This window comes from Cervus canadensis, chromosome 15 (assembly GCF_019320065.1).
Source record: "Cervus canadensis isolate Bull #8, Minnesota chromosome 15, ASM1932006v1, whole genome shotgun sequence".
Taxonomy (NCBI): domain Eukaryota; kingdom Metazoa; phylum Chordata; class Mammalia; order Artiodactyla; family Cervidae; genus Cervus; species Cervus canadensis.
This window is the reverse complement of record NC_057400.1, coordinates 49,005,442-49,028,834: the sequence shown is the minus strand read 5'-3', so window position 1 is coordinate 49,028,834 and position 23,393 is coordinate 49,005,442. Positions and strand designations below refer to the sequence as shown.

Genomic DNA, 23,393 nt, shown 5'->3' with positions numbered 1-23,393 from the left:
CATAATCATTCTTGTTAACATCTCCTTGATTCCTTGAGATAGAATCATTTGACTGTATATTAAATGACTTTTTCCATGCAATGAGCTCTATATAATGCAGGTACTGTCAGAGTGACATGGCAAATGTGATAAGGTTGTCTTTTTTCACAGACACTTTATTCTCTGGGTATTCTTTGCTACATACCATTATAATTATACTCTGAATATATAGAAATCATGTTTTTTATATAAAATGTTTATATTTTTGCTAATAGTAATGGTTATTTATTTATCCCATTTATAGTTTCAATTGTATTTGAACACCTGAGTGTAATTTGATGAATCAGGCTAGAAAGTAAGATTTTATTCTAAAACATACACATATATGCAAGATAGAGACCATTGGTCATTTTCTTCATATCTTTCGAAGTTCATTTTGGCTTCAAGTCAAAAGATAGAAATATTTAAAGTATGATGAATAACTGACTGTACTCTTTATTGAGAAATTAAAGCTTTTTCTATTCTTGGGCCAATCGAGCTAAACTAAGTGACCTTTATATCAGTTGTGTTTCTACAATGAACTGTCCTACAACCCTACTTGATTTCAACTTATGTTGTCATCCTTATATTAACAACCACATTATAAGAGGAATTGTTTTACACAATCTTGTAGGTCTCATTTTTTTCTCCTCATAGATCAAGTACAGCACAGTAGTAGTACTCAGAATCTTGAAGGATTCCAAGAGAAGTGATGTTATGGTTTTTGTTCTCTAGGTGACCTTGGATGGCCATGACATTCGCTCTCTTAACATCCAGTGGCTCAGAGCTCAGATTGGGATAGTGGAGCAAGAGCCTGTTCTGTTTTCCACAACCATTGCAGAGAACATTCGCTACGGCAGAACAGACGCAACAATGGAAGATATAGTCCGAGCAGCCAAGGAAGCCAATGCCTACAACTTCATCATGGACCTGCCACAGGTACCCCTAGCCTCTCATTCCAGAGGGAAACCCAGAATTCATAGAGGGAAAAAAATTACATAGTAATATACATTGCTTTTCATTTGAATTCTAAATTATCAATGTCATGTTTTCATCTTGTGCCTGGAAATGTATTTTGAGTTCCCCTCTTTGTCTGAAAATATGTGTGGTTAATACATTAAAATCTACCAAACTGCAGCACCCTTTTTTAGAAGCTCGCTTTAACATACCTACAATTTCCTTATTCCATCTATTTAAACATTTGTCTAAGCAGATGATAAATTTGTCATGTGGTGGTAACTTTCACAATTCTCTTTTGATGTCTGCAACTGTTACTGTTCTCAAATTTTCTTGTGTTTGAGCTGCTAATACTGTGTCTTCAGTACTATGTCTCACATATTCAAAATTTCCTCGTTTATCTTCATTTTATATTATAGCAATGACAAAATCAACTCAGTATTATACTTGTATGGATTTCTTGGCCAATGGTCTGCTAAATCAAAGAAGAATTATTATTACTATTTAACACAAATACAGTGCTTACTACCGGAGAAGGCAATGGCAACCCACTCTAGTACTCTTGCCTGGGAAATCCCATGGAAGGAGGAGCCTGGTGGGCTGCAGTCCATGGGGTCGGGAAGAGTCGGACATGACTGAGCGACTTCACTTTCACTTTTCACTTTCATGCACTGGAGGAGGAAATGACAACCCACTCCAGTGTTCTTGCCTGGAGAATCCCAGGGACGGGGGAGCCTGGTGGGCTGCCACCTATGGGGTCGCAAGAGTCAGACACAACTGATGCGACTTAGCAGCAGCAGCAGTGCTTACTACATATCAGGCACTTTTCTAAGCACTTCACATCTATTAGTTCATTTAATTCTCCCAATCATCCTGTCAGGCAGCTATATTATTATCCCCATCTACAGAAGGAAAATTGAGGTTCCAAGAGGTCAAATCACTTGCTTAAGGCAAGGTTCTCATCCAAGGTAGTCTGGTTCCACAGTCTGTGCTCTAGAATACGTCCTTCTCAGCCTTCCAAAATGCCTGTATGAATAGGATCGCAGATGTGTATATGATATAGTCTAGTAGTTAAACAATATAAAGCTTCAGAATCAGACCGCCTCTGGACAAATCCCAGCTTCTGCCCTTGTAAGATTCATGAACTTGGGCAAGTTACCCCCTCAGACTGCAACATTACTTTATCCATCAAGGAGAATAGTAGTACCTGCCTCATGGCACATCAGTCAGGACTAAATGAGATGATATGCGTAAAGAGTTCAGATCCACGCTTTCTACATGGTAGATGCTCAACTCATGTTGCTAATATAAGTGAGATAAGAGACTGACCACATCACTCCCTTGTGAGATTCCAGTGTAATACTGGGCATGCAAGATAGTAACTGTTTGCTGTTCATGGTAGTGATTACAAAGCTACTTTGATCTTTCATTCATAATATATAGACAACTTCAGTGTTGTGTTTTTCTGTGTTCAGCTAGAAGAAAGAGACAAGGAATTGACATATGCTTTAATCCTCTAAAATGGATTTTCAGGATGTTGATTAACTTTTATTGTGGTGGAAACATTTTACTTGAAGTTCAGCTAAAAAGAAACATTTTTATCATCCAGAATGAAAGAATAAATCAATATCTTTATTTTATACACAAATATTGATTAGATAATAACCTGTTTCAGGAAAGGTTTTTTTTTTTTTTTTTAAGTGAAAGATGGATGTGTGAAAACTCATGCTTGAGAAGGAAGCTAGAAAGGACTTTTGTGATAAATGGATCACTGTCAGGATCCATCAGATTCTTGCTGTTCATCACTGATGTGGCTTTCTTCCTAGCAATTTGACACTCTTGTTGGAGAAGGAGGAGGCCAGATGAGTGGTGGCCAGAAACAAAGAATAGCCATTGCCAGAGCCCTTGTTCGAAACCCGAAGATCCTGCTTTTGGACATGGCCACCTCGGCACTGGACAATGAGAGCGAGGCCATGGTGCAAGAGGCGCTGAGTAAGGTTTGTTGAAAGTCTAAGTTCCTTTGATAAGTCCGTGTGGAAATCCTTGTGTTGTTGTAGGAAAGGCTTCTGTGAAGAGAGGAGGAAGAGAAAGAGAGACAGAGAGAGACGGACTACAGGGGTCATTGTATCTGTTTGGAAAATATTGGCTCACCACAATGTTCCTCACAGTTGAACAGAAGACATATGATTTGCTTCTAAAGGCTGCACATGCAAAATTGTAAATCTTGTTAAGTCTAACTCACAAGAGGTAATTTTAAAAATTTACATTTGGTTTTAAGATGTTGATTAATAGCAGCAACTGGAGCAACGTATGATGTGTTTACTAGCCACTAAGAAAGCATGCTGGCATTTTCTAATGTCTGTTTAGCCTATTTACGAATCTTCTTGGGGAGCGAGCCTCTGCCTTACTTGTGGATTCTGAGACAGTCCAAACGCCACTGTCAGCTTTGTCTTACAGTCTGACTCAGTGCACCGTACATCCTCACAGGTTCAGCATGGGCACACAATCATCTCTGTCGCTCACCGCCTATCTACAATTAGAGCTGCAGACGTCATTATTGGTTTTGAACATGGTACAGCGGTGGAAAGAGGCACCCATGAAGAACTGTTAGAAAGGAAAGGCGTTTACTTCACTCTAATAACTTTGCAAAGTCAAGGAGACCAAGCCTTTAATGGAAAAGACATAAAAGGCAAGTGCCTTTTCAGTTATGCTTATACATTATGTTAAATAGTTAGCATATATGATGCTTTTGGATTACCATGCATTTTAATATATAGTGTCTTAGTTGTTCTCCTCAAAGCCCTGGGGGACATTACATATATGATAAAGGAAAGAACAGATGTTCAGGAGGTTTAGTTATTGATCAAGTCATAGGGCTAAAACCCAGGTCTCCTGTGGAAGAAACTTCAACTCCATCCCCTTTTTTCCCCTCACACTTTGCAAATAAGAGAGTCTTCCTAGAATGTCCTGTACTCAGTATGAGCTCTCTTCTTGTTGGTTGAGTGAATTAAACAAGGACTAAAAAGTTTTATGCATATTTTCTTTAATGTAGGTAGATACTTCATGTCCTAATGTACTTTCTCCTTTACAATCTGAATTTTCTTTCTTTTTTTTTTTTTTTTTTGCCACATCATGTGGCATGTGGGATCCAATTCTCTGACAAGGGATCAAACCCATGCCCCCTGCAATGGAAGCATGGAGTCTTAACCTCTGGATTTGGTGGTTTACCTAAACCTATGTTAAGCATCCATTACAAACTTTCTCTCCCATATCAAATCTGGATTTGTTAACACTATTGGGTAAAATGACTGTATACATTGAACATGTGATTTATTCTGAAAAGATTTTTTTTTAAATTTGGTTCATCTACTACTTTTTTTTTTTTTTTTGCCACCTCTAGTGGATTTCTCAGGCTTCCCTAGTGGCTCAGAGAGTAAAGAATCTGCCTGCAATGCAAGAGTCCTGGGTTTGATCCCTAGGTCGGGAAGATCCCCTTAAGAAGGAAATGGCAACCCTCTCCAGTATTCTTGCTGGAGAATTCCATGGCTACAGTCCATGGTGTCAAAAAGAGTTGGACACAGTTGAACAACTAATGCTTTCACTTTTCTTTTCAGTGGGTTTCTCACAAGATTTTTTTGTCATTCATATCAGCTATAGCTATAGGTATCTATTTCTGTGGTAATATCACATGGGCTATCATTTAATTCAAAAGATTCAAACTTGATGAGTATTTTTAATTTTTTTATTGTTAGAATGTGCTGGACAAGTGTTAGCTTTTAGTTATTGCAATAAGGTTAACAGGTTGTTTGAGATCAGATATAGTAACAATATGCTATGCAAATATAGTAAATAATCTTATTTTGCTTTGATTCTGCTTATTGTATACACTAAGGGATCACTCGTGTTGTATTGAATAGGAAAAGATGAAACCGAAGATGCCTTACTTGAGAGAAAACAGACCTTTAGCAGAGGGAGCTACCAGGCTAGCTTAAGGTAAGCTCAGGCAACGGGGCAGATTTTAAAGTTTTCAGATGTTTTCAGGAACCCTCTGCAGCTAAGATCTTCTGGCAATATCTCAGGTACACTTGGAAAGCCCTTAAATACAGCCCCAGGTCTTGTGTAATATGAACATGCAAGTGAATCGTTGGTTGCCATATTGACATTTCTGTCTCCAATACATAGAGGTTTCTTAAATTTGGCTTCTCATTTTATTGAGGGTAGGGGTCATGATAAAGATGCTCTGTAGTTAAAATGTTGTTTATTGAGCTTAGAAAGGGGATTTTTAAAAAATCTGTGTTTAGACTTGTCTCCCAGAATTAACTGTGGTATGAAGCACTGTCTTTTTTTTTTTCCATTTATTTTTATTAGTTGGAGGCTAATTACAATATTGTAGTGGTTTTTGCCATACATTGAAATGAATCAGCCATGGATTTACATGTGTTCCCCATCCCGATCTCCCCTCCCACCTCCCTCTCCATCCCATCCCTCTGGGTCTTCCCAGTGCACCAGCCCTGAGCACTTGTCTCATGCATCCAACCTTTATCTTTCTGGCTTACTTCACTCTGTATAATGGGCTCCAGTTTCATTCATCTCATTAGAACTGATTCAAATGAATTCTTTTTAATGGCTGAGTAATATTCCATGGTGTACATGTACCATAGCTTCCTTATCCATTCGTCTGCTGATGGGCATCTAGGTTGCTTCCATGTCCTGGCAATTATAAACAGTGAAGCGCTGTCTTAAATGGAAGTCAGATTCATGCCTTCAGCTCCATTCTTTAACCTACTGAGCTGCAATTGAATTACAAATATTTCTGCTCCCAGAGTTCCCCATCCAAGGTCAAATCATTCTTTAACTAGATGAAGTATGAGATGTGTCATCTAACACTCAAAGCATATTTTCCTAAACATGAACTTTTGAGGGGGGGGATCATTCTGTGGGTATTGATTTCCAAAGCATATTTTTGGGGCATGCTGTAGCAAGACTATAAATTTAATCTTTCATTATGGTTTAAAAGTTTTAAAAAAATAGTTCCTTTAATGTTAAAGGTCTGTATATTAAGAAAAATTCTGCCCAGGAGTATTTATGTGTATTTGTGAAAATGTTTTTCAAGATCTTTTTTTCTTAAGTCCAGAGACTATTTGTAGGCAATAGACTGACATTTCTCTACCGTGTCCCTTATCATTTCTAGGATATTTGATTCAAGACTGTGCTCTAAACAAAGGCTCAATTTATGACTTGCTCATTCAAGATAGCTAATTGTTTATTGAAAAATGGTTAAAGAGGCTTAAAACATAATATTCTAGAAACAACTCCAAGTAATTCAAACACAGATTTATTTACTTTTAATATTCAAAGACTAATTCACTGGGTTTTATGCTTAGGGGTTTTATTTTTCCTTTTAAGGACAGGTCTATTCAGAACATTTCAAGAAATGCTAGTTTCATTGAATTTTTTCAGTTTGGAAAGTAATAAAGCAATAGTTCAAATGTAAAAACTATAAAAATTGCCTAAATTGTTAGGTAATTTTTAAAGACATCTGGCATTAATTATTTCACCATGTTTTTTTCTGAGTGGAAGAAAAAGATTATAAAGGTCATCAGAATCATGGTCTGAAGGTATCAACTAACTTCTTAAATCCAGAAAATGACTAGGCATCTCTTTTGACCACTAAGTTAAAGCTTGCAAAGAGGAAATGTATCTCATGGTGAGGTCAAAAGGAAATAAATATTTTCTTAATTTTTCAAATGAACAGAATTTTTCCCATTCTAAGTAGTTTACTTACAGTTTACTATTAGGCCCAGATAACAGTTTTAATATAAACATTTCTTATTTGGCTATTAGCTCTTACAAATTCTACATTTTGGTGACTAGGGAGAGAAGCCCAGAAATACAACCTGTACACCGAAAGTAGCTATTAACCTCCTACAGAGAAAGATTTATAGGTTTGAGTAAGAAGATCTGTTAAAAATATCTTATTGTGTAGGCTGACAGATTGTTTTTTAAGAGGACTAATTGAAGTGTTAATTTGTATCTTATTTCCTCGGTCTGATGCCTAAGTCTCTCTTTAGTAATATATTTTAGATTCAAGAACAATTTCCATGGATGACAATAATTTCCTAAATGATCATGTTGAGAGAGAGAGAGCACATATTCCCAAATTAGCTGTTTTTGTTTCCGATGAGAAGTGGTACACAGCTTCTGAGGAAGGGAGGGGGAGCTGTGTAGGTTTCTGAGAAGGGGAGTGACAGAATCCTCATGCTGCTGTTCGTGGTAGACCAGAGCGGCAGGTCAGGCCCCTGCCTCGCACCCTTACTGTCATGGTCTCCTTGGGGCAGCTTATGCTAGACTTGTAGAATGCTGGATGAATGGGCAACAGGGAACGAGAGACAGAGAGATTTAAGAAACGTAAGATTAAAGTAGTAGAAATTTGAGGGAGTAAGGATTGATGTCTTCCCTGCTCAGAACTGGGAGGTAGTCAACTATATTTTGATGCCCTCTTCTTCTCCACATACTCTTCCTTGTCTGCCAACACTCTGAGTTTCTTTTTCAGGCCCCTAACCTTCAGTCTCAGCCCTCTCTTGCACTCAGTTCTCTCTAGCTGACACAGACCTATCCCTCACACCTTTGGGAGTTGAGCTCTTGACCTCAGTTACCTAACTGAAAGAAATGACTCTATTGCTGCAGAGTTTCAGGCCAAATGGGAAGGGCTTGGGGTGTCACAGAAGCCAGTTTGGTAGCAGGAAGTCAGAGGGGGGTGTGGTTTCATGCCTGATCACAATGAGAGTTTGAGCAAGAGCAAGAGGGAGGACTTGACATAAATGCACCTGTTGAACCTGGTGACTAAGGAAAAAGATGCCATCAAATGAACGTGGGATAAGTGAGGGTCATGAAGCTGATGCATTGCTGCCTTCTCAGGAAGGACAGATGAGCATCTGCAATAGGCAGGCGCCACCTGGGTGTTTGTTTTAGTCTAGCCTAACCTGAAAACAGATGACAGGAGACTTATGAAATAACACCATGTGGATCTCTCTACCACAGCTGACGCAGATCTCCTCATCACTACAATCTCCCTCTTTTCACTGTGTTTCTTCAGACCAAGTGCTTTGAGAATGTAACTTCCATCCTTTCAAGTCTTCAGGATTACCTTTATCACTTAGCAGTCTATTTGCAAATGGCTAAAAAACCTCAGCCAACCTGGTTTAACCTTTAAAGGGAAAGAATAAAAACATCATTAAATAGTTCAAAGGGGCTTTGGCTTCAGGCAAGACTGGGGCTTCAATGACTTGGTCAAGATACATACAGTTTCTTTTTCTTCCCTTCTCAGCTCTACTTTTTTTTCAGTATTTGTTTTTTAGGAAGCTTCTTTTCTTGACATAATTGCCAACAGTTTCCAGTGTCACATACTTTCAAATTTAACCTAGAAGAAAGTAGAAGTCTCCTTCCCGGAAACCTCAGGGGAAAACAAAACAGCTCGAATCACTTCCTATATCTGCTCTATACTAAGTTTCTGTACCTAGTAACCCTATCTCCATACTTGTCTTTATACTGTTCTGTCAATCAGCAATGCTCTTTCCTCTAGCCTACAGATACCCACAGCCTACCTTAGCCACCTCCTCCATGAAGCCTGTCATGGTAGCACCTGACATATGTTCTTTTATCCTTTAAATTTCCATACTGTTTATTTAAACCTGCTTTATAGCACTTATAACATTCTTCCTTATATTAGGGTTGGTTGCATGCATTGTTCTTCTATAAAACTTTAAGCGCCTTAGGGGAGAAGACTGTAATTGTCCAGCCTTTGTGTCCCTTCACAGCACCTAACATTGATTCGTGTGTTGTAGGCGCACAGTCTTCTTCTGTTGAATGAATCAGTGAACACATCAAGCTAAATTATATTTCAATAATATATTTGTTAATTAAATCCATCCCTAAAGGCAGTACATAGCCTGGAGAAATTTCCACTAGGGTTCCTGTTTCCTCCTACTAGTCTATTTGTGTCCAGGTAGAATTATGCTAAAGCAAACATCAGGGAGAGAGAGAAAGAGAGATATCAAAATTTATCGTACAATCCTAAGGGAGGTAATAGTGATGGGCCATTGCCATTATAGCAATAGCAGAACCATGTGGGTTTGGGATAGATTTGAGTCTTGGATGCTTTTTTTTTGGTGGACTAGTGAAACAACTTTGGCCTCTTCTCTTCCTCCCTCTGTGTGTGTACTCTGAATCAGGGTTTAGCTTGGCACCATAGCAACCAGACTGATAGTTCTATCAAACCCACTCAGGAAGGTCCCGTATCCAGTTACCGTGTAAAACATTTCTGTTCATTTGACACAGGTGATGTAAACTTGGAACCAGTTGAGTCCTGTTCCAACAATCCACAGACTAATTCATCTTTCTTTTTACTTACAGAGCATCCATCCGACAACGGTCCAAGTCTCAGCTTTCTTACCTGGGACATGAATCGTCATTAGCACTTGTAGATCATAAGTCTACTCATGAACAAGACAGAAAGGTCAGATACTAGTGGCTCATGGGGGGATGGAAGAAGTCTCTCCTGGGGACTGTCGTATGCCCTTTAAGCTTAGAATATGAGTTTTCAAGGCCTTTATCTAGTAATGTTTCTCTAAATCGAACTAAATGGGAGGCTCCATTAAGACCTGAATGAAACTCTAAATTTTATATAATGCTTTACATAATATTTTCAGAGATGCATAAATAAAATATTTTAAGAACACATGGTAACTAAGCTGAACCATTAAAAGTTCACTGATAATTCTCTTTTTCAATATAAATTTATTTATTTTAATTGGAGGCTAATTACTTTATAATATTGTATTGGTTTTGCCATATGTTGACATGAATCCGCCATGGGTGTACATGTGTTCCCCATCCTGAACCCCACTCCCACCTCCCTCCCCATCCCATCACTGATAATTCTTATGTGAGCCATTCTAATAAACATAATTACATGTACTTAGCAGACTATTTGATTATGCAGGAATCCCTTTCAAGTTCTTAAGACTATCTGAAAACCTTTCTTTGTAAAACTTTAAATCTCCTTCTTAAATGATTATAATAATTATAAAGTGTTAGATACAAGTTATTGCAAATTTTAAATTAATGGGGCCTGATTAGGTTTTATGAACATTTGTTTACTTAATACAATTTTATAATAATTGTTTTAGGGTACATTTAAAATTAACTTTAACACTATTCAAAGCAACATAAAAATGAAATAGATACGAGAAGAATCAACACATACAGCAATAGTCAACGTTGTTCATCAGGATATCCACTGCTGCAGTGGGCACAGTCTAACTTTCACATAAGGTGACCATCCCTTCTACTCAGAGCCTTTTTTAATCACTGAACTTTATTCTTCAGCCCTGATCCTCTCCTTTGCAATCCCCCATTACTCTTCATTTCAGTCTTTTCATGGCAATTTTCTTATTGAGGCTTATTTCAGATCATGTTTTCTTATCCTGTTACTAAATTACAAGCTTCTTAAAGTTAGTGACTGTTATTTGTGTTTGTATCAACGTGGGCTTCTTGCTTTGCCTGGAAACTCCTTTATCCTTTACTATGAGACCTAGCAAACATTGCTGCTTATTTGTCACATGTAAACCTAGAACCAGCCGAGTCCTGTTCCAACCTGCTGATAACCTACAGACTCTTTCATCTTTCTGTTTAGTTACAGAGCTGCACATGGTAGGACATCAAGTGACTTTTAAAACTAGGATGAAAAATTAACTTTTTATAGTAAAATAAAGTCCAAACCACAAGATTTATCAAAGAAAATGAGTCAGAGAATATTTTAATTACAAACACATCCATTATGCATGATGTAATTTCAAATTATCTTTAAAACATTTCAGTATGAGAATCCTTTTGGGGAGTAATTATAAACACTGATTCACAATGCCAAATTTGGAATAAAGTACTACGTATGATTTTATGGCTATGATGGAAGGATTATTAAGGCTCTCTTTTGGTTTTAAGATATTAATAATAAATAGCATTCTTAATTATCTAATGTTGTTATTGTTGTTGTTCAGTCACTAAGTGGTATTCGACTCTGAATAGATAGCGTTCTCAGTATCTAATACAGCTGGTTTAAATAAACTTCATAGAGGAACACTGTCTCAGGAACAGCAGGGTAGATCCAAGGAGAGAAAATGTTTAGCAAGCCTGGTTGCTTACTGCATCTTGCCATTAAGGACTCAGCACCTCTTCTCATTCTAGAAATAGTTTCTTCATTTCTGTCTGTGGTGCTGCCACCCGTAAGTACAAGATGTTTAATACAAGGAGTTTAATAAGCTTCAAGGAAGAAAGAACCAAACACTACAGTGGCATTTCAAATGTAACAGCACCAATTGTATTCAATTTTTTGCATTTTTATTTTTTCCCCTAGTTTCTGGGAAAATGTTTGACAATAAAAACAAGAGAGTTAGGAAGGAAAAGAAAATCCAATTTTGTTATTGTTGAAGCTGGTAGATGACTCAGCACTGTTGCAGAGAACAATCAGATTTCCTGAAGATCTGAAGATCAGGTTCCCTGACTTCTGATGAAGGGAAAACTCAGAGGGGAGTTATTTAAATAAAAGGAAATCTAAATCAAATACAGAGAGTAGTTTCAGAGAAAACAAAACTACTCCCTAAGTATTCTACTCATCAGCATTGCCAGTTAGAATACAATAAATAACTCAGTTAAATGGAAACCAAGAATCTGCCTGCAATGGAGACCCAGGTTCAGTTCCTGGGTGGAGGAACAATCCCTTGGAGAAGGGAATGGCAACCCACTGCAATATTCTGCCTAGAAAATCCATGGACAGAGGAGCCTGGTGGGCTACAGTCCACGGGGTCGCAAAGAATTGGACGTGACTGAGCATCTGAGCAGAGAGAGTGTAATTTTAAAAAGATGACACTTTTATTTCTTTCTTTAGTTAAGGGAGGAAAAGGAAAAAAAGTAACAGAGCCAATGTGATTCTGCTAAAGATAGAAGTGAAACAGGCCTTGTGCTTATATTAATCCTGCTCATTTGTATGATTATCTTTTTTGATTTAAAAATTAAATATTTTAAAAAAGGAAACAGAAGAATCAGCATTGATAGAATTTAATATAAGGACTTCCTAATCAGAGTAAATTTTAAAATATTTTAGATATTTAGGTTATTCTAATCCCAAGTAAATTTTAAAGTATTTTGATAGTTAACTAAATTCTTTAAGATCAAGCGCTGGTAAAAAAAATTTTTTTCATATTTTGATGAAGAAGCTCTAACCTGACCTGTTGTTTGGGGGATGTTTTATTTTGTGTGGCAAGGCAAAAACGTTTACTTATATAAAGGCGTTATCTCCACCTTGTGGTCTCTTCGAGTTTTGACTCTGAAAGCTTAGAGGAGATAGTTTCAAGTTTGTGCTTCCAGAGTGTAAGTGGGCTGTCTGACCCAATGTTTCATGGTTAGCTGGTGACAGAGCTAAGACTATAGCCTGTTTTCTCTTGGTTTCCAAGCTATACTCTTGGCTTTCATAAATCAAATCACAGTTATAATGCTAATAAAATTGAGATTAGGATTAGGGGAAAACTGCAGGCTAAAGCTTCCAGTCTTTGATATCTAGGCACCTCTTTCAGAGGAACTAAAAGGTAGAATATGTATGAGATTGTGTCAAGGTCAAATATTAAAAACCCATCACTTCATCACAGCTAACTTATAGTAGGGTTTAGGCATTGGTTAGGAGATAGGACAGGGTTTCCCAGGTGGCTCAGTGGTAAAGAATCCACCTGCCAATGCAGGAGATGTGAGTTCAGTCCCTGGGTTGGGAAGATCCCCAGGAGAAGGAAATGACAACCCACTCAAGAATTCTTGCCTGGAAAAATCTCATGGACAGAAGAGCCTGGTGGGCAAGGTCCATTGGGTTGCAAAGAGTCGGACACGACTGAGTGACTGCACGCGCACACACGTAGGAGATAAGACAGGAGATCTGTAGAAATCACTACTAGTATTTAATCATTTGGAAAGTCCCTGCTTCTTGGTCATAGTTACCATTTCCTATCATCATATCTTAAAGTTGTCACCAAGGCAGGAGACCGCCTATGGGTTGGCATGAAGAATTCGATGTAACAAAATATAGAAATCTGGACATGAGATTTAAGTAGGAAGTTATATTTTCACCTGAGCTACACAGGATATGGATGGAAGGAAGCTGGGAAAAGCCCTTTGTTTAGCATTTAATCATCTACCTTGTAAGTGTGATCAGTATTTTTTAAATAAATGTTTTTTTACATTTATGCACCATGAGCATAAAAGCTTCATTCATTCTTTCATCCAATAAGTATTGATTGCACACATAATAAGTGCCAGATATTGTCTTAGGGATGCAAAGATGAGCAAGAGCACTGTTCTTCTTCCTTCACTGGAGCTGCTGGCAGGATACTTCTTTAAGTATGATAAATAAGTGAGCACTATGCAACTTATCATCGACACAATAGAGGCAGGAATTGCAGTGAGGAAGCGTATATAAACTTTTATAATTTTGTCTCTCTGTGAGTTACTGGTTTGCTGTGAATTTATTATATCTATGTATATATACTTATCTTTTATATATATACATATTTATATTATATCATATTAATATAAAATATGTAATATAATATAATATTAATTATAATATTATACACACACACATGTTTTGGGGCTTCCCTGATAGTTCAGCTGGTAAAGAATTCGCCTGCAATGCAGGAGACCTCAGTTTGATTTGTGGGTCAGGAAGATCTGCTGGAGAAGGAATAAGCTACCCACTCCAGTATTCTTGGGCTTCCCTTGTGGCTCAGCTGGTAAAGAATCCGCCTGCAATGCAGGAGACCTGGGTTTGATCCTTGGGTTGGGAAGATCCCCTGGAGGAGGGAACAGCTACCCACTCCAGTCTTCTGGCCTGGAGAATTCCATTGAGAAGTCCATGGGGTTGCAAAGAATCAGACACGACTGAGCGACTTTTGCTTTAATACATATTTTTAGCTTTTTAGCTTTTTTTAGATGAGTTAATTTGTCTTTAGCTTTGCAAAATCCCAGAGGAAAAAACCTTTCTGTACATAATGACTTGCATTTTCTTTTGTTCTTATGCTACTTTTAGTTCAATTCAGTTGCGCAGTCATGTCCAACTCTTTGCATCCCCATGGACTGCAGCACGCCAGGCCTCCCTGTCCATCACCAACTCCTGGAGTTTACTCAAACTCATGTCCATTGAGTCAGTGATGCCATCCAACCATCTCATCCTCTGTCACCCCCTTCTCCTCCTGCCCTCAATCTTTCCCAGCATCAGGGTCTTTTCAAATGAGTCAGCTCTTCACATCAGGTGGCCGAAGTATTTGCGTTTCAGCTTCAACATTAGTCCTTCCAATGACCATTCAGAGTTGATTTCCTTTAGGATTGACTGGTTTGATCTCCTTGCAGTCCAAGGGACTCTCAAGAGTCTTCTCCAACACCACAGTTCGAAAGCATCAATTTTTCAGTGCTTAGCCTTCTTTATGGCCCAACTCTCACATCCATACAGGGCAAAGGCTAACAGAGTTTTGCCAAGAGAAAGCACTGGTCATAGCAAGCATCCTCTTCCAAGAAGCTATCAAGTTAGCTTGACACGATTTTATGGATGCTGGAGCATACATAAGAGCTGTGTCAGAGATGAAAGACTTTTTACTCAAAGCACGAGCAGGAGCCAGTGCACACATTTCCACTGATTCCCCAGCCTACCCCCACTTCTCAGCTGATGAAAGAGAAGTAGGTGATTCCAGCAAATGAAGGGGAAGAGGAAACCCAGGCTTGAGAAACCTGGTGTTTTTATAATGGGCAATAAGCCCTTTTCTTAGGATGGAAACCCTATCCCTCTCCTCCAAGGCTATTTGCTTGAGAAAACAGCCTCAACAAAGGTGGGCAGTGCCTCTGTTCACAAGATGTGCAGAAACACGAGCGAGCCATAGAGAACTTTGTCTATCTCTTTCCTTTTGAGGAGGAGGAGGCAACTGAGCCCCAGAGAGCTGAAGTGCTCTATGATAAGTTCCATTAGTGGCCACGTGGGGCTCATCCAAGAACCACGTTCTTTCCACAGGCCTGTTTCCCTCACGCTTTCACAGGCACTTTTCTTCCTCTCTGCATTGATTTCCTAGAGTTGAGTAAGACATCAGAGATGAAATCATTGAAGGATTTGCTACATGAGTGAGTAGCAACTATTGAGGGCCGACCAAGAGAAAACCTGAAATGGAGGCATTGACAGATCCATCACCAAGCAAGCTCTCCCTCCATCCTATTTGGCTTGCAACTAGAATATGGACACCAGGCTTTTATTTCAATTGAATTGGTATTGAAATCTTTGACTTTGGAAGCAAAAGGATAGTATCTGAAGTTCCTTACTGTTGTCTGTTCCTGATGGTCAGCTCCTGAAGGGGCAAATAACTGTGTTAATGAAATAGAACACTAACAATTTTTTATTCAATTTGCTGTAGACATTTTTAGTATATTTTAATAGAAAAAGTAAAAAAAAAATCAATACAGATCTATATAAGCCACCTAAAGTCTTTTCTCAAACAAAGTGGACAATAAATTTAGCAAATTATTGAAGAATGGGCCTAACGACCAAGCACTGAAGAATACCATTAGCAAGGAAAAATGATGGTAAAAATGATGAAGTTCTGAATATAATTTTTGCCTTCAAGAGGCTAAAAATTTGCTAGCTCTGACACTTTAATGGCAATTAAAGAAATTGGAATGGGGAAATTTTAAAATAATTTGTACTCCTTGTAAAGAACATGCAGAATTTAGAAATCCAAATTGATTACCATTTACTTCTGGGCACTAATTAAAGAAAACTTTCACAGAAATATGCAATTGATAACCATTGTCACCAGTTAATACATTTTAAAATTTATTTTGCGTTGTTTAGATCCACTGGCCTGCCTTAGGGCTTGAGGCAGTCACTAGACTTTGACATTTATGAAGGACATATCTTGAAAATTTCACAAATCCTCGAATATGTAAATACCACTCACCATAGCACAAAGGGTTGCAAAGAGTCGGACATGACTGAAGCAACATAGCACTCACGTACTCACTATAGCACAAACATGTTTTTAAACTGGGAGTTATTTTTCTTATAGATCCAACTTATTTACTACTCCCCAAGTGTTAATACCTATGCAATTGTGAAAAGAGAACTACCAGCTCACCTTCAGATGAGCAGACACTCTAAAATCAATCCCACCCAAGTCATAGCATGTTGTTTAGTCCCTAAATCATGTCTGACTCTTCTGTGACCCCATGGACTGTAACAGCCCACCAGGCTCCTCTGTCCCTGGGACTAGCGTAGCAAGAATACTGGAGTGGGTTGCCATTTCCTACTCCAGGGGTTCTTCTCGACCCAGGAGTTGAACCTGTGTCTCCTGGGTCTCCTGTACTGGCAGGCAGATTCTTTACCACTGAGCTACCAGGGACGCCCAAGTCATAGCATGGCAGCAAGCAGTTCAGAACCATCTCTCACAAAATATCGTATCACCCTGTCTTGTAGATCTTTGAGGTCATGTATAACCAATCAAACCATGACTCAAATCTGTGAATGCCAAAGGGTCAACTGTATAATAAAAGAGTATATGCAAACACTTAAATGACTAATGTAACCTCCTCTCCCCTCAAGGACAAGAACATTCCTGTGGAAGAAGAAATTGAACCAGCCCCAGTGAGGAGGATTCTGAAACTCAATGCTCGAGAATGGCCCTACATGCTGGTAGGGTCTGTGGGTGCGGCTGTCAACGGGACAGTCACACCGATGTATGCCTTTTTGTTCAGCCAGATTCTTGGGGTAAGCAAGCAGCTGGGCCAGCTTTATTCTCCTCCTACCTTTTGTTTGTCTATCAGTGGATATTGTCACTTTTGCTAGGTTGGTTCTTTGTTGTAATGTATTTACCTTTTTTTAAAAAGTTTTTTTTGTTGTTGTTGTTCTTTTAGTTCTTTTCCCCCCTCTCATCTGTAAAGAATTAAAAATGTCTCAAGTCTACATCAAACAGGAGGTGAGAAGACAAAGCTGAGACTCTCATTTGGGCTGGCAGCACACTCTGACAGTCATTGTGTCTGTTAAAAAAAAGAAAAAGACACTATGGCTGCAAACTTAGTGTCAAAAGAGGGCAGTTTACCCATATGCAAACCAAGTAAGAATGCAAAGCAAGTTCATTGAATGGTATAAAAGGATTTGGGGGCCATTTCGATCTTGCTGATCAGCTGAGGTACAAAGTTTGATTTGTAATAGCAAGTGTTCATGCATGTTGTATAATACTCTGCTCTTCTGCTCATTGCACCATTGAAATGGGCAGTTGGGGAAGAAAACAGGAAAAGGAAGAGAGAAGTAAAATAAGGCATGTATAAAGAATAAACTTATTTCAGTTTTTCATCTCCTAGGAGTTTTAATATTCTCCATCTGATATTATTGCTATAAAATAATAATAATAATATTGATGATAATAATAAGTACAAACATTAATTAGGCCCTAAGAACTTTATATATAATAGTTCACTAAACTTTCCTAATAACCAGCTGTGGTAGGTATTCTTATTGTCCCTATTTGACAAAGGAGCAAACTAAAGAGCTTAGAGGAGTAAGTGGTGGATCTGGGATTCAAATCCAGGCAATGTGATTGCAGAGCTGAGTTCCAATAAAATCTTATCATTGCGAAGTCAGTTCTCAACATGTTGTCATATTTTCTTAGTTGAAATTCACACACACACGATTCCTATGAGATCAACAAGGAGGAAAACCTAGAATCTTGGAGAGCTTATGAACTTGTTCAAGGCGACACAGGGTCACAGAAGGTGGTGGGACCAGCCCTAGAACCAGCTTTTCTGAAGCCTAGCCTAAAGGATGTGTAAGAGTCCCAAGTTTCAGTTTCCCCCTCTACTTTTCTTTCACTTTTATGGTCTGTCTGGCTGAGATCCTGACCAGAAAATTGTCCCAGCAGGCACGAGTTATATAGAAAGACAAGTAGAGTTCACAAACCAAATCAAATCAATCCTATAGGGAGCGCCCCGGCCCTTGCTTCAGTTCTATCACTGCCCCCTTGTGGTAAGTGAGGAAATTATCATAAATCTAGGAAATAGGAAATGCAGAGACCAACTCTGGTAAATGAAATTTTTGCTTATGCTGAAAACATCTTGATAATTAATTTATATTCCTTAATATCTAGGAAGTACAGTATCATAAATATAATAGCAATGTCCTTTTATTCACTTAACAGATACTTGTTGATTATCTCCCCTGGACTAGGGACTGGCATGTTAGTGAGGGTTCCTTCCCTAATGGAGTTTCCAGTCTATGAGGAAGACAGATGTTAAACTGAAAAATCCACTCACATTCACAAAATAGTTATTGATCACTTACTGTTTCTCAGGCATTGTTGCTGGTATTAAGAGTACAGTGAGGAATAAGAAAACCAGAGCCCTCCCTGCTCTCAGAAAGCTAACATTCTACTAGGGAGAGGCTCTGGAAATGCATTCACTAAGCAGTGATGTAGATGCAAAGGGTGTAGGGATGGCATTGAATCTGTTAAGACCCAAGGCCCTAGATGTTTGCTTTTAAATTAAAGCCAGGATTCAGCTCCTTTGCTGATCATCTCTTTTTCTCATGAATGCAGAGTAAGGAATGTGTTTACTCAGTTTCAAACCCTGTATATGAACTGCTTTGGGAAGAGTCCTGGATTACCCACCAGGAGACTTCTTTACTGCCCTGGAGTCACACCATGCTACTTCTTTCGTGATGTCTCAGTTTCCTTAACTATAAAAGGAAGGATTGACAAAGAGGCTCTGTAAGATACCTTCCAGCTCCTGTGGGCTATCGGGTGGCCAAGTCAGAAAAAATTTGATGATTCAAATTATAACACCTGCCCTCCAATAGCACCCACTTGGTTACTGATGGTGAGAATATTCTCTGTGGCTCTTCTGGTCACAACCAGAAAATCCTAGCCTAAGCAATTTAAGTTTTAACCTAAGGACCAAAGGATCAGAGTAGCAGGATGAAATCCAAAATCTGTTCATCATTGATGTCCTTACAGGGTTAAGTTTTCTAAGAGAATAAAGCTTTATTATTTTTCTTCTTTGATAAAGAAGGTTGTTTTTGCCTCTTAGCATAATTATCACAGATTCATCAGTGGGTTCATGATGCTTTCATCTCATAGGGTATAATCATGAGTCAGATAATAGTCTGGTTTTAATTGTGCTATTGTCATTCTGACATATCTAAAGGGCATGATATTCACATTTGGTATTGAGACCATAGTTTGGAACAAGGACACAGCAAAAAATTGGCTATTAGGAGCCTGGTTGCTAATCTAGTGAAGCCTCAATGTACACGTAAGGCTTACTTTCTCTTGTTCACTTTCACTGGGTCTGCTTGACTTGGAACAGTAGTTTGGATGTAGCATGCTGGGGAAAGGGATTCCCAGATAGCGCTGATGTTAAAGAATCTCCCTACCAATGTAGGAGATGTAAGAGATGTGGGTTTGATCCCTGGGTTGGGAAGATCCCCTGGAGGAGGGCATGGCAACCCACTCCAGTATTCTTGCCTAGAGAATCCCATGGACAGAGGAGCCTGGTGGGCTCCATAGGGTCACAAAGGGTCAGACCCGACTGAAGCGACTTAGCAGGCAGCACACACCCGTGCTGGGGAAAAGCATGAATGTTGGAATCAGCCAGCCTTGGATCTGCTGCATTCTCTGCTCCGTACTGTTTGTGTGTGTTTAGGCAAGTGGCTTCTTCTTGATGAGCCTTAGTTTCTTTATCTGTATTATGGGACAAGAAAATCTACCTCACCGGGCTGTTTTAAGAATCCCAATTTTAAGGAAATCCTCATTTAAATTAAAGTAGATTAAGTAATTCATTTGTATCTAGTAAATAGCAAGAATCTAATGAAATTTCATTTTCTCCCTAAACTCACCTTTACAAGATGGTGTAGATGTGTGCGCAAACTATAGCTGGTCTAAAAACAGAGAAACCTATGGATGGGCAGCCCTTTGGGGTGCATTTCAGTAAGAATGTACAAAGGACTCATGCAGTAGAGTTTAGGGGTAAAGATTACAGATAGATGATGCCCAATCTTGAATTTAATATTAGCCAAACATTCTTCTTTTTAATACTGAGAAGATGGGTATTAACCCAGAACCAACAGAGTTGTGCCCAGAAAAAAAACCATTGCACTGGAATCTGGAAAATAGGCATTTCCTTCAGAGCGCCTTGAAGAATTATGGATGGAGGTTCGTGACATTGTACAGGAGGTGGTGATCAAGACTATCCCCAAGATAAAGAAATGCAAAAAGACAAAATTGTTATCTGAGGAGACCTTACAAATAGCTGAGAAAAGAAGTGAAAGGCAAAGGAGAAAAGGAAAGATATATCCATCTGAATGCAGAGTTCCAAAGAATAGCAAGGAGAGATAAGAAAGTCTTCCTCAGTGATCAATGAAAAGAAATAGAGGAAAACAACAGAATGGGAAAGACTAGAGATCTCTTCAAGAAAATTAGAGATACCGAGGGAACATTTCATGTAAAGATGGGCACAATAAAGGGCAGAAATGGTATGGACCTAACAGAAGCAGAAGAAATTAAGAAGAGGTGGCAGGAATACACAGAAGAGCTATACAAAAAAGATCTTCATGACCCAGATAACCACGATGATTACTCACCAAGAGTCAGACATCCTAGAATGTGAAGTCAAGTGGGTCTTAGGAATCATCACTACAAACAAAGCTAGTGGAGGTGATGAAATTCCAGTTGAGCTATTTCAAATCTTAAAAGATAATGCTATGAAAGTGCTGCACTCAATATGCTAGCAAATTTGGAAAACTCAGCAGTGGCCACAGGACTGGAAAAGGTCAGTTTTCAGTCCAATTCCAAAGAAAGGCAATGCCAAAGAGTGTTCAAACTACCACATAATGGCACTCATCTCACATGCCAGCAAAGTTATGCTCAAAATTCTCCAAGCCAGGCTACAACAGAACCGTGAACTTCCAGATGTTCAAGGTGGATTTAGAAAAGGCAGAGAAACCAGAAATCAAATTGCCAACATCCGTTGTATCATCAGAAAAGCAAGAGAGTTCCAGAAAGCATCTATTTCTGCTTTGTTAACTATGCCAAAGCCTTTGACTGTGTGGACCACAACAAACTGTGGAAAATTCTTACAGAGATGGGAATACCAGACCACCTGACCTGCCTCCTGAGAAATCTGTATGCAGGTCAAGAAGGAACAGTTAGAAATGGATATGGAACAATGGACTGGTTCCAAATTAGTAAAGGAGTATGTCAAGACTGTATGTTGTCACCCTGCTTATTTAACTTAATATGCAAAGTACATCATGTGAAATGTTGGACTGGATGAAGCACAAGCTAGAATCCAGATTGCCAGGAGAAGTATCAATAACCTCAGATATGCAGATCACACCACCCTTATGGCAGAAAGCAAAGAGGAACTAAAGAGCCTCTTGATGAAAGTGAAAGAGGAGAGTGAAAAGCTGGCTTAAAACTCAACATTCAAAAATCTAAAATCATGGCATCTGGTCCCATCACTTCGTGGCAAATAGATGGGGAAACAATGGAAAAAGTGAGAGACTTTATTTTTGGGGGCTCCAAAATTACTGCAGATGGTGACTACAGCCATGAAATTAAAAGACACTTGCTCCTTGGAAGTAAAGTTATGACCAACCTATATAGCATATTAAAAAGCAGAGACATTACTTTGCCAACAAAGGTCCATCTAGTCAAAGCTATGGTTTTTCCAGTGGTCATATGTGGATGTGAGAGCTGGACTATAAAGAAAGCTGAGTGCTGAAGAGTTGATGCTTTTGAACTGTGGTGCTGGAGAAGACTCTTGAGAGTCTCTTGGACAGCAAGGAGATCCAACCAGTCCACCCTAAAGGAGATCAGTCCTAAATATTCTTTGGAAGGACTGATGCTGAAGCTGAAACTCCAATACTTTGGCCACCTGATGCAAATGGCTGACTCATTTGAAAAGACCCTGATGCTGGGAAAGATTGAAGGTGGGAGGAGATGGGGACGACAGAGGATGAGATGGTTGGATGTCATCACTGACTCAATGGACATGAGTTTGAGCAAGCTCCAGGAGTTGGTGATGGTCAGGGAAGCATGGCGTGCTGCAGTCCATGTGGTTGTAAAGAGTGGAACACGACTGAGCTACTGAACAGAACAGAACAGAGCAATGACCACCAGCTAAACGAGCCTGGACAGAGGACTTGAGCTTGTGGGCTTTAGTTTGCCATGTGTAAAATAAAAGTAAACTGGTTAATCTGTAGTGCTATAGTCCATGATTACAATAGAGAACCTTGTGGAGGAATGAGAATTATGGCATCACAATTTGGGGTTTGGGGGGATTTGTATAATGTTTTTTTAAAACCAAATTGAAATATAAGTCCTTTTATTTATAAACTGTAAAATAAACTTACATGAGTTATTCCATACTGGGATGAATGACTGTGGCATCTTCTGAACCCACTTCATTCATTAGGAATGAATATATCTTTTATTACTAAGAGCTATAAAGGCCCCAGAAACTCTGTCCTGAAAACAATACACCTCATTAATTTAGAACACCTCCTCCCACTTCGAAATTTGTGATGATTTCAATGGGTTACTTCTGCTTTACAAAAAAGGGCTTGTTAATAGAGAAGTAAACATTGCTTTCAGGAGATTTATTTGGCATATGGCAGGCATTCGAATATTTATTGAATAAATGGTTTCCTTTGAGCAACTGCTTGCTGACATTGTTCTAGTTATTCAAATTAATGCAGAGCAATCAATAAAGATTTATTGTGCAGTTCTCTAATGAATAGTCTTTCTGACCTCTCACAGCTCCCTCACATAGTCTGAATTAAGAAGGTTTTGTTGTACCTAAAATCTACTGTAAGGTGATGTTATTAAGAGTATGCAGCTGTTCTTTACATTTTCTTGTTGCAAGAGCTTGGGCTGTTGTCAGTTACTTGAACATGTGCCTCTAAGTTCAGAATATACTTATGAGTATAGTTTGCCACTTGTTATAGCCTGAAAAAAAAACCCACTCATAATTTCCATAGTTTTATTTGAGGGGAATGTTTTCAACTTCTGATGATTTAGAAGCAGCAACTTCAGCCTCTGATGGATGAAGGCTTTTCTGTCCTAAGCCAATCCCAGTCAATGCCTTGATAGCTAGTTGCTTTTGTGTGTGTGTATGCCAGCTGTTTTTTTAATGATGCTATTATTTGTGTGTGTGTATATATATATATATATAAATACTATAAAACTAATACTAGGAGAGAATAATATTCTTAGATTCTCAAGTAACTTCCCCACTTCTTTCCTTTTCCCCTTACCTTATTATGTAAAGAATTTGAAGCATCTCATCAT

At 38.7% G+C, this 23,393-nt stretch overlaps 1 protein-coding gene across 4 annotated transcripts in view; it reads left to right on the top strand.

Annotated features, from left to right (window-relative positions):
- ABCB11 (ATP binding cassette subfamily B member 11) overlaps positions 1 to 23,393 on the top strand; it is a 98,473-nt gene that overhangs the window by 55,839 nt on the left and 19,241 nt on the right. For all 4 annotated transcript variants that reach the window (XM_043488260.1, XM_043488258.1, XM_043488259.1 and 1 more), the window contains 6 exons: positions 754 to 957; positions 2,802 to 2,972; positions 3,463 to 3,664; positions 4,893 to 4,968; positions 9,388 to 9,490; positions 16,655 to 16,819. In XM_043488260.1, the coding sequence (XP_043344195.1) occupies positions 754 to 957; positions 2,802 to 2,972; positions 3,463 to 3,664; positions 4,893 to 4,968; positions 9,388 to 9,490; positions 16,655 to 16,819 (921 nt within the window). The remainder of the gene's footprint in view (positions 1 to 753; positions 958 to 2,801; positions 2,973 to 3,462; positions 3,665 to 4,892; positions 4,969 to 9,387; positions 9,491 to 16,654; positions 16,820 to 23,393) is intronic.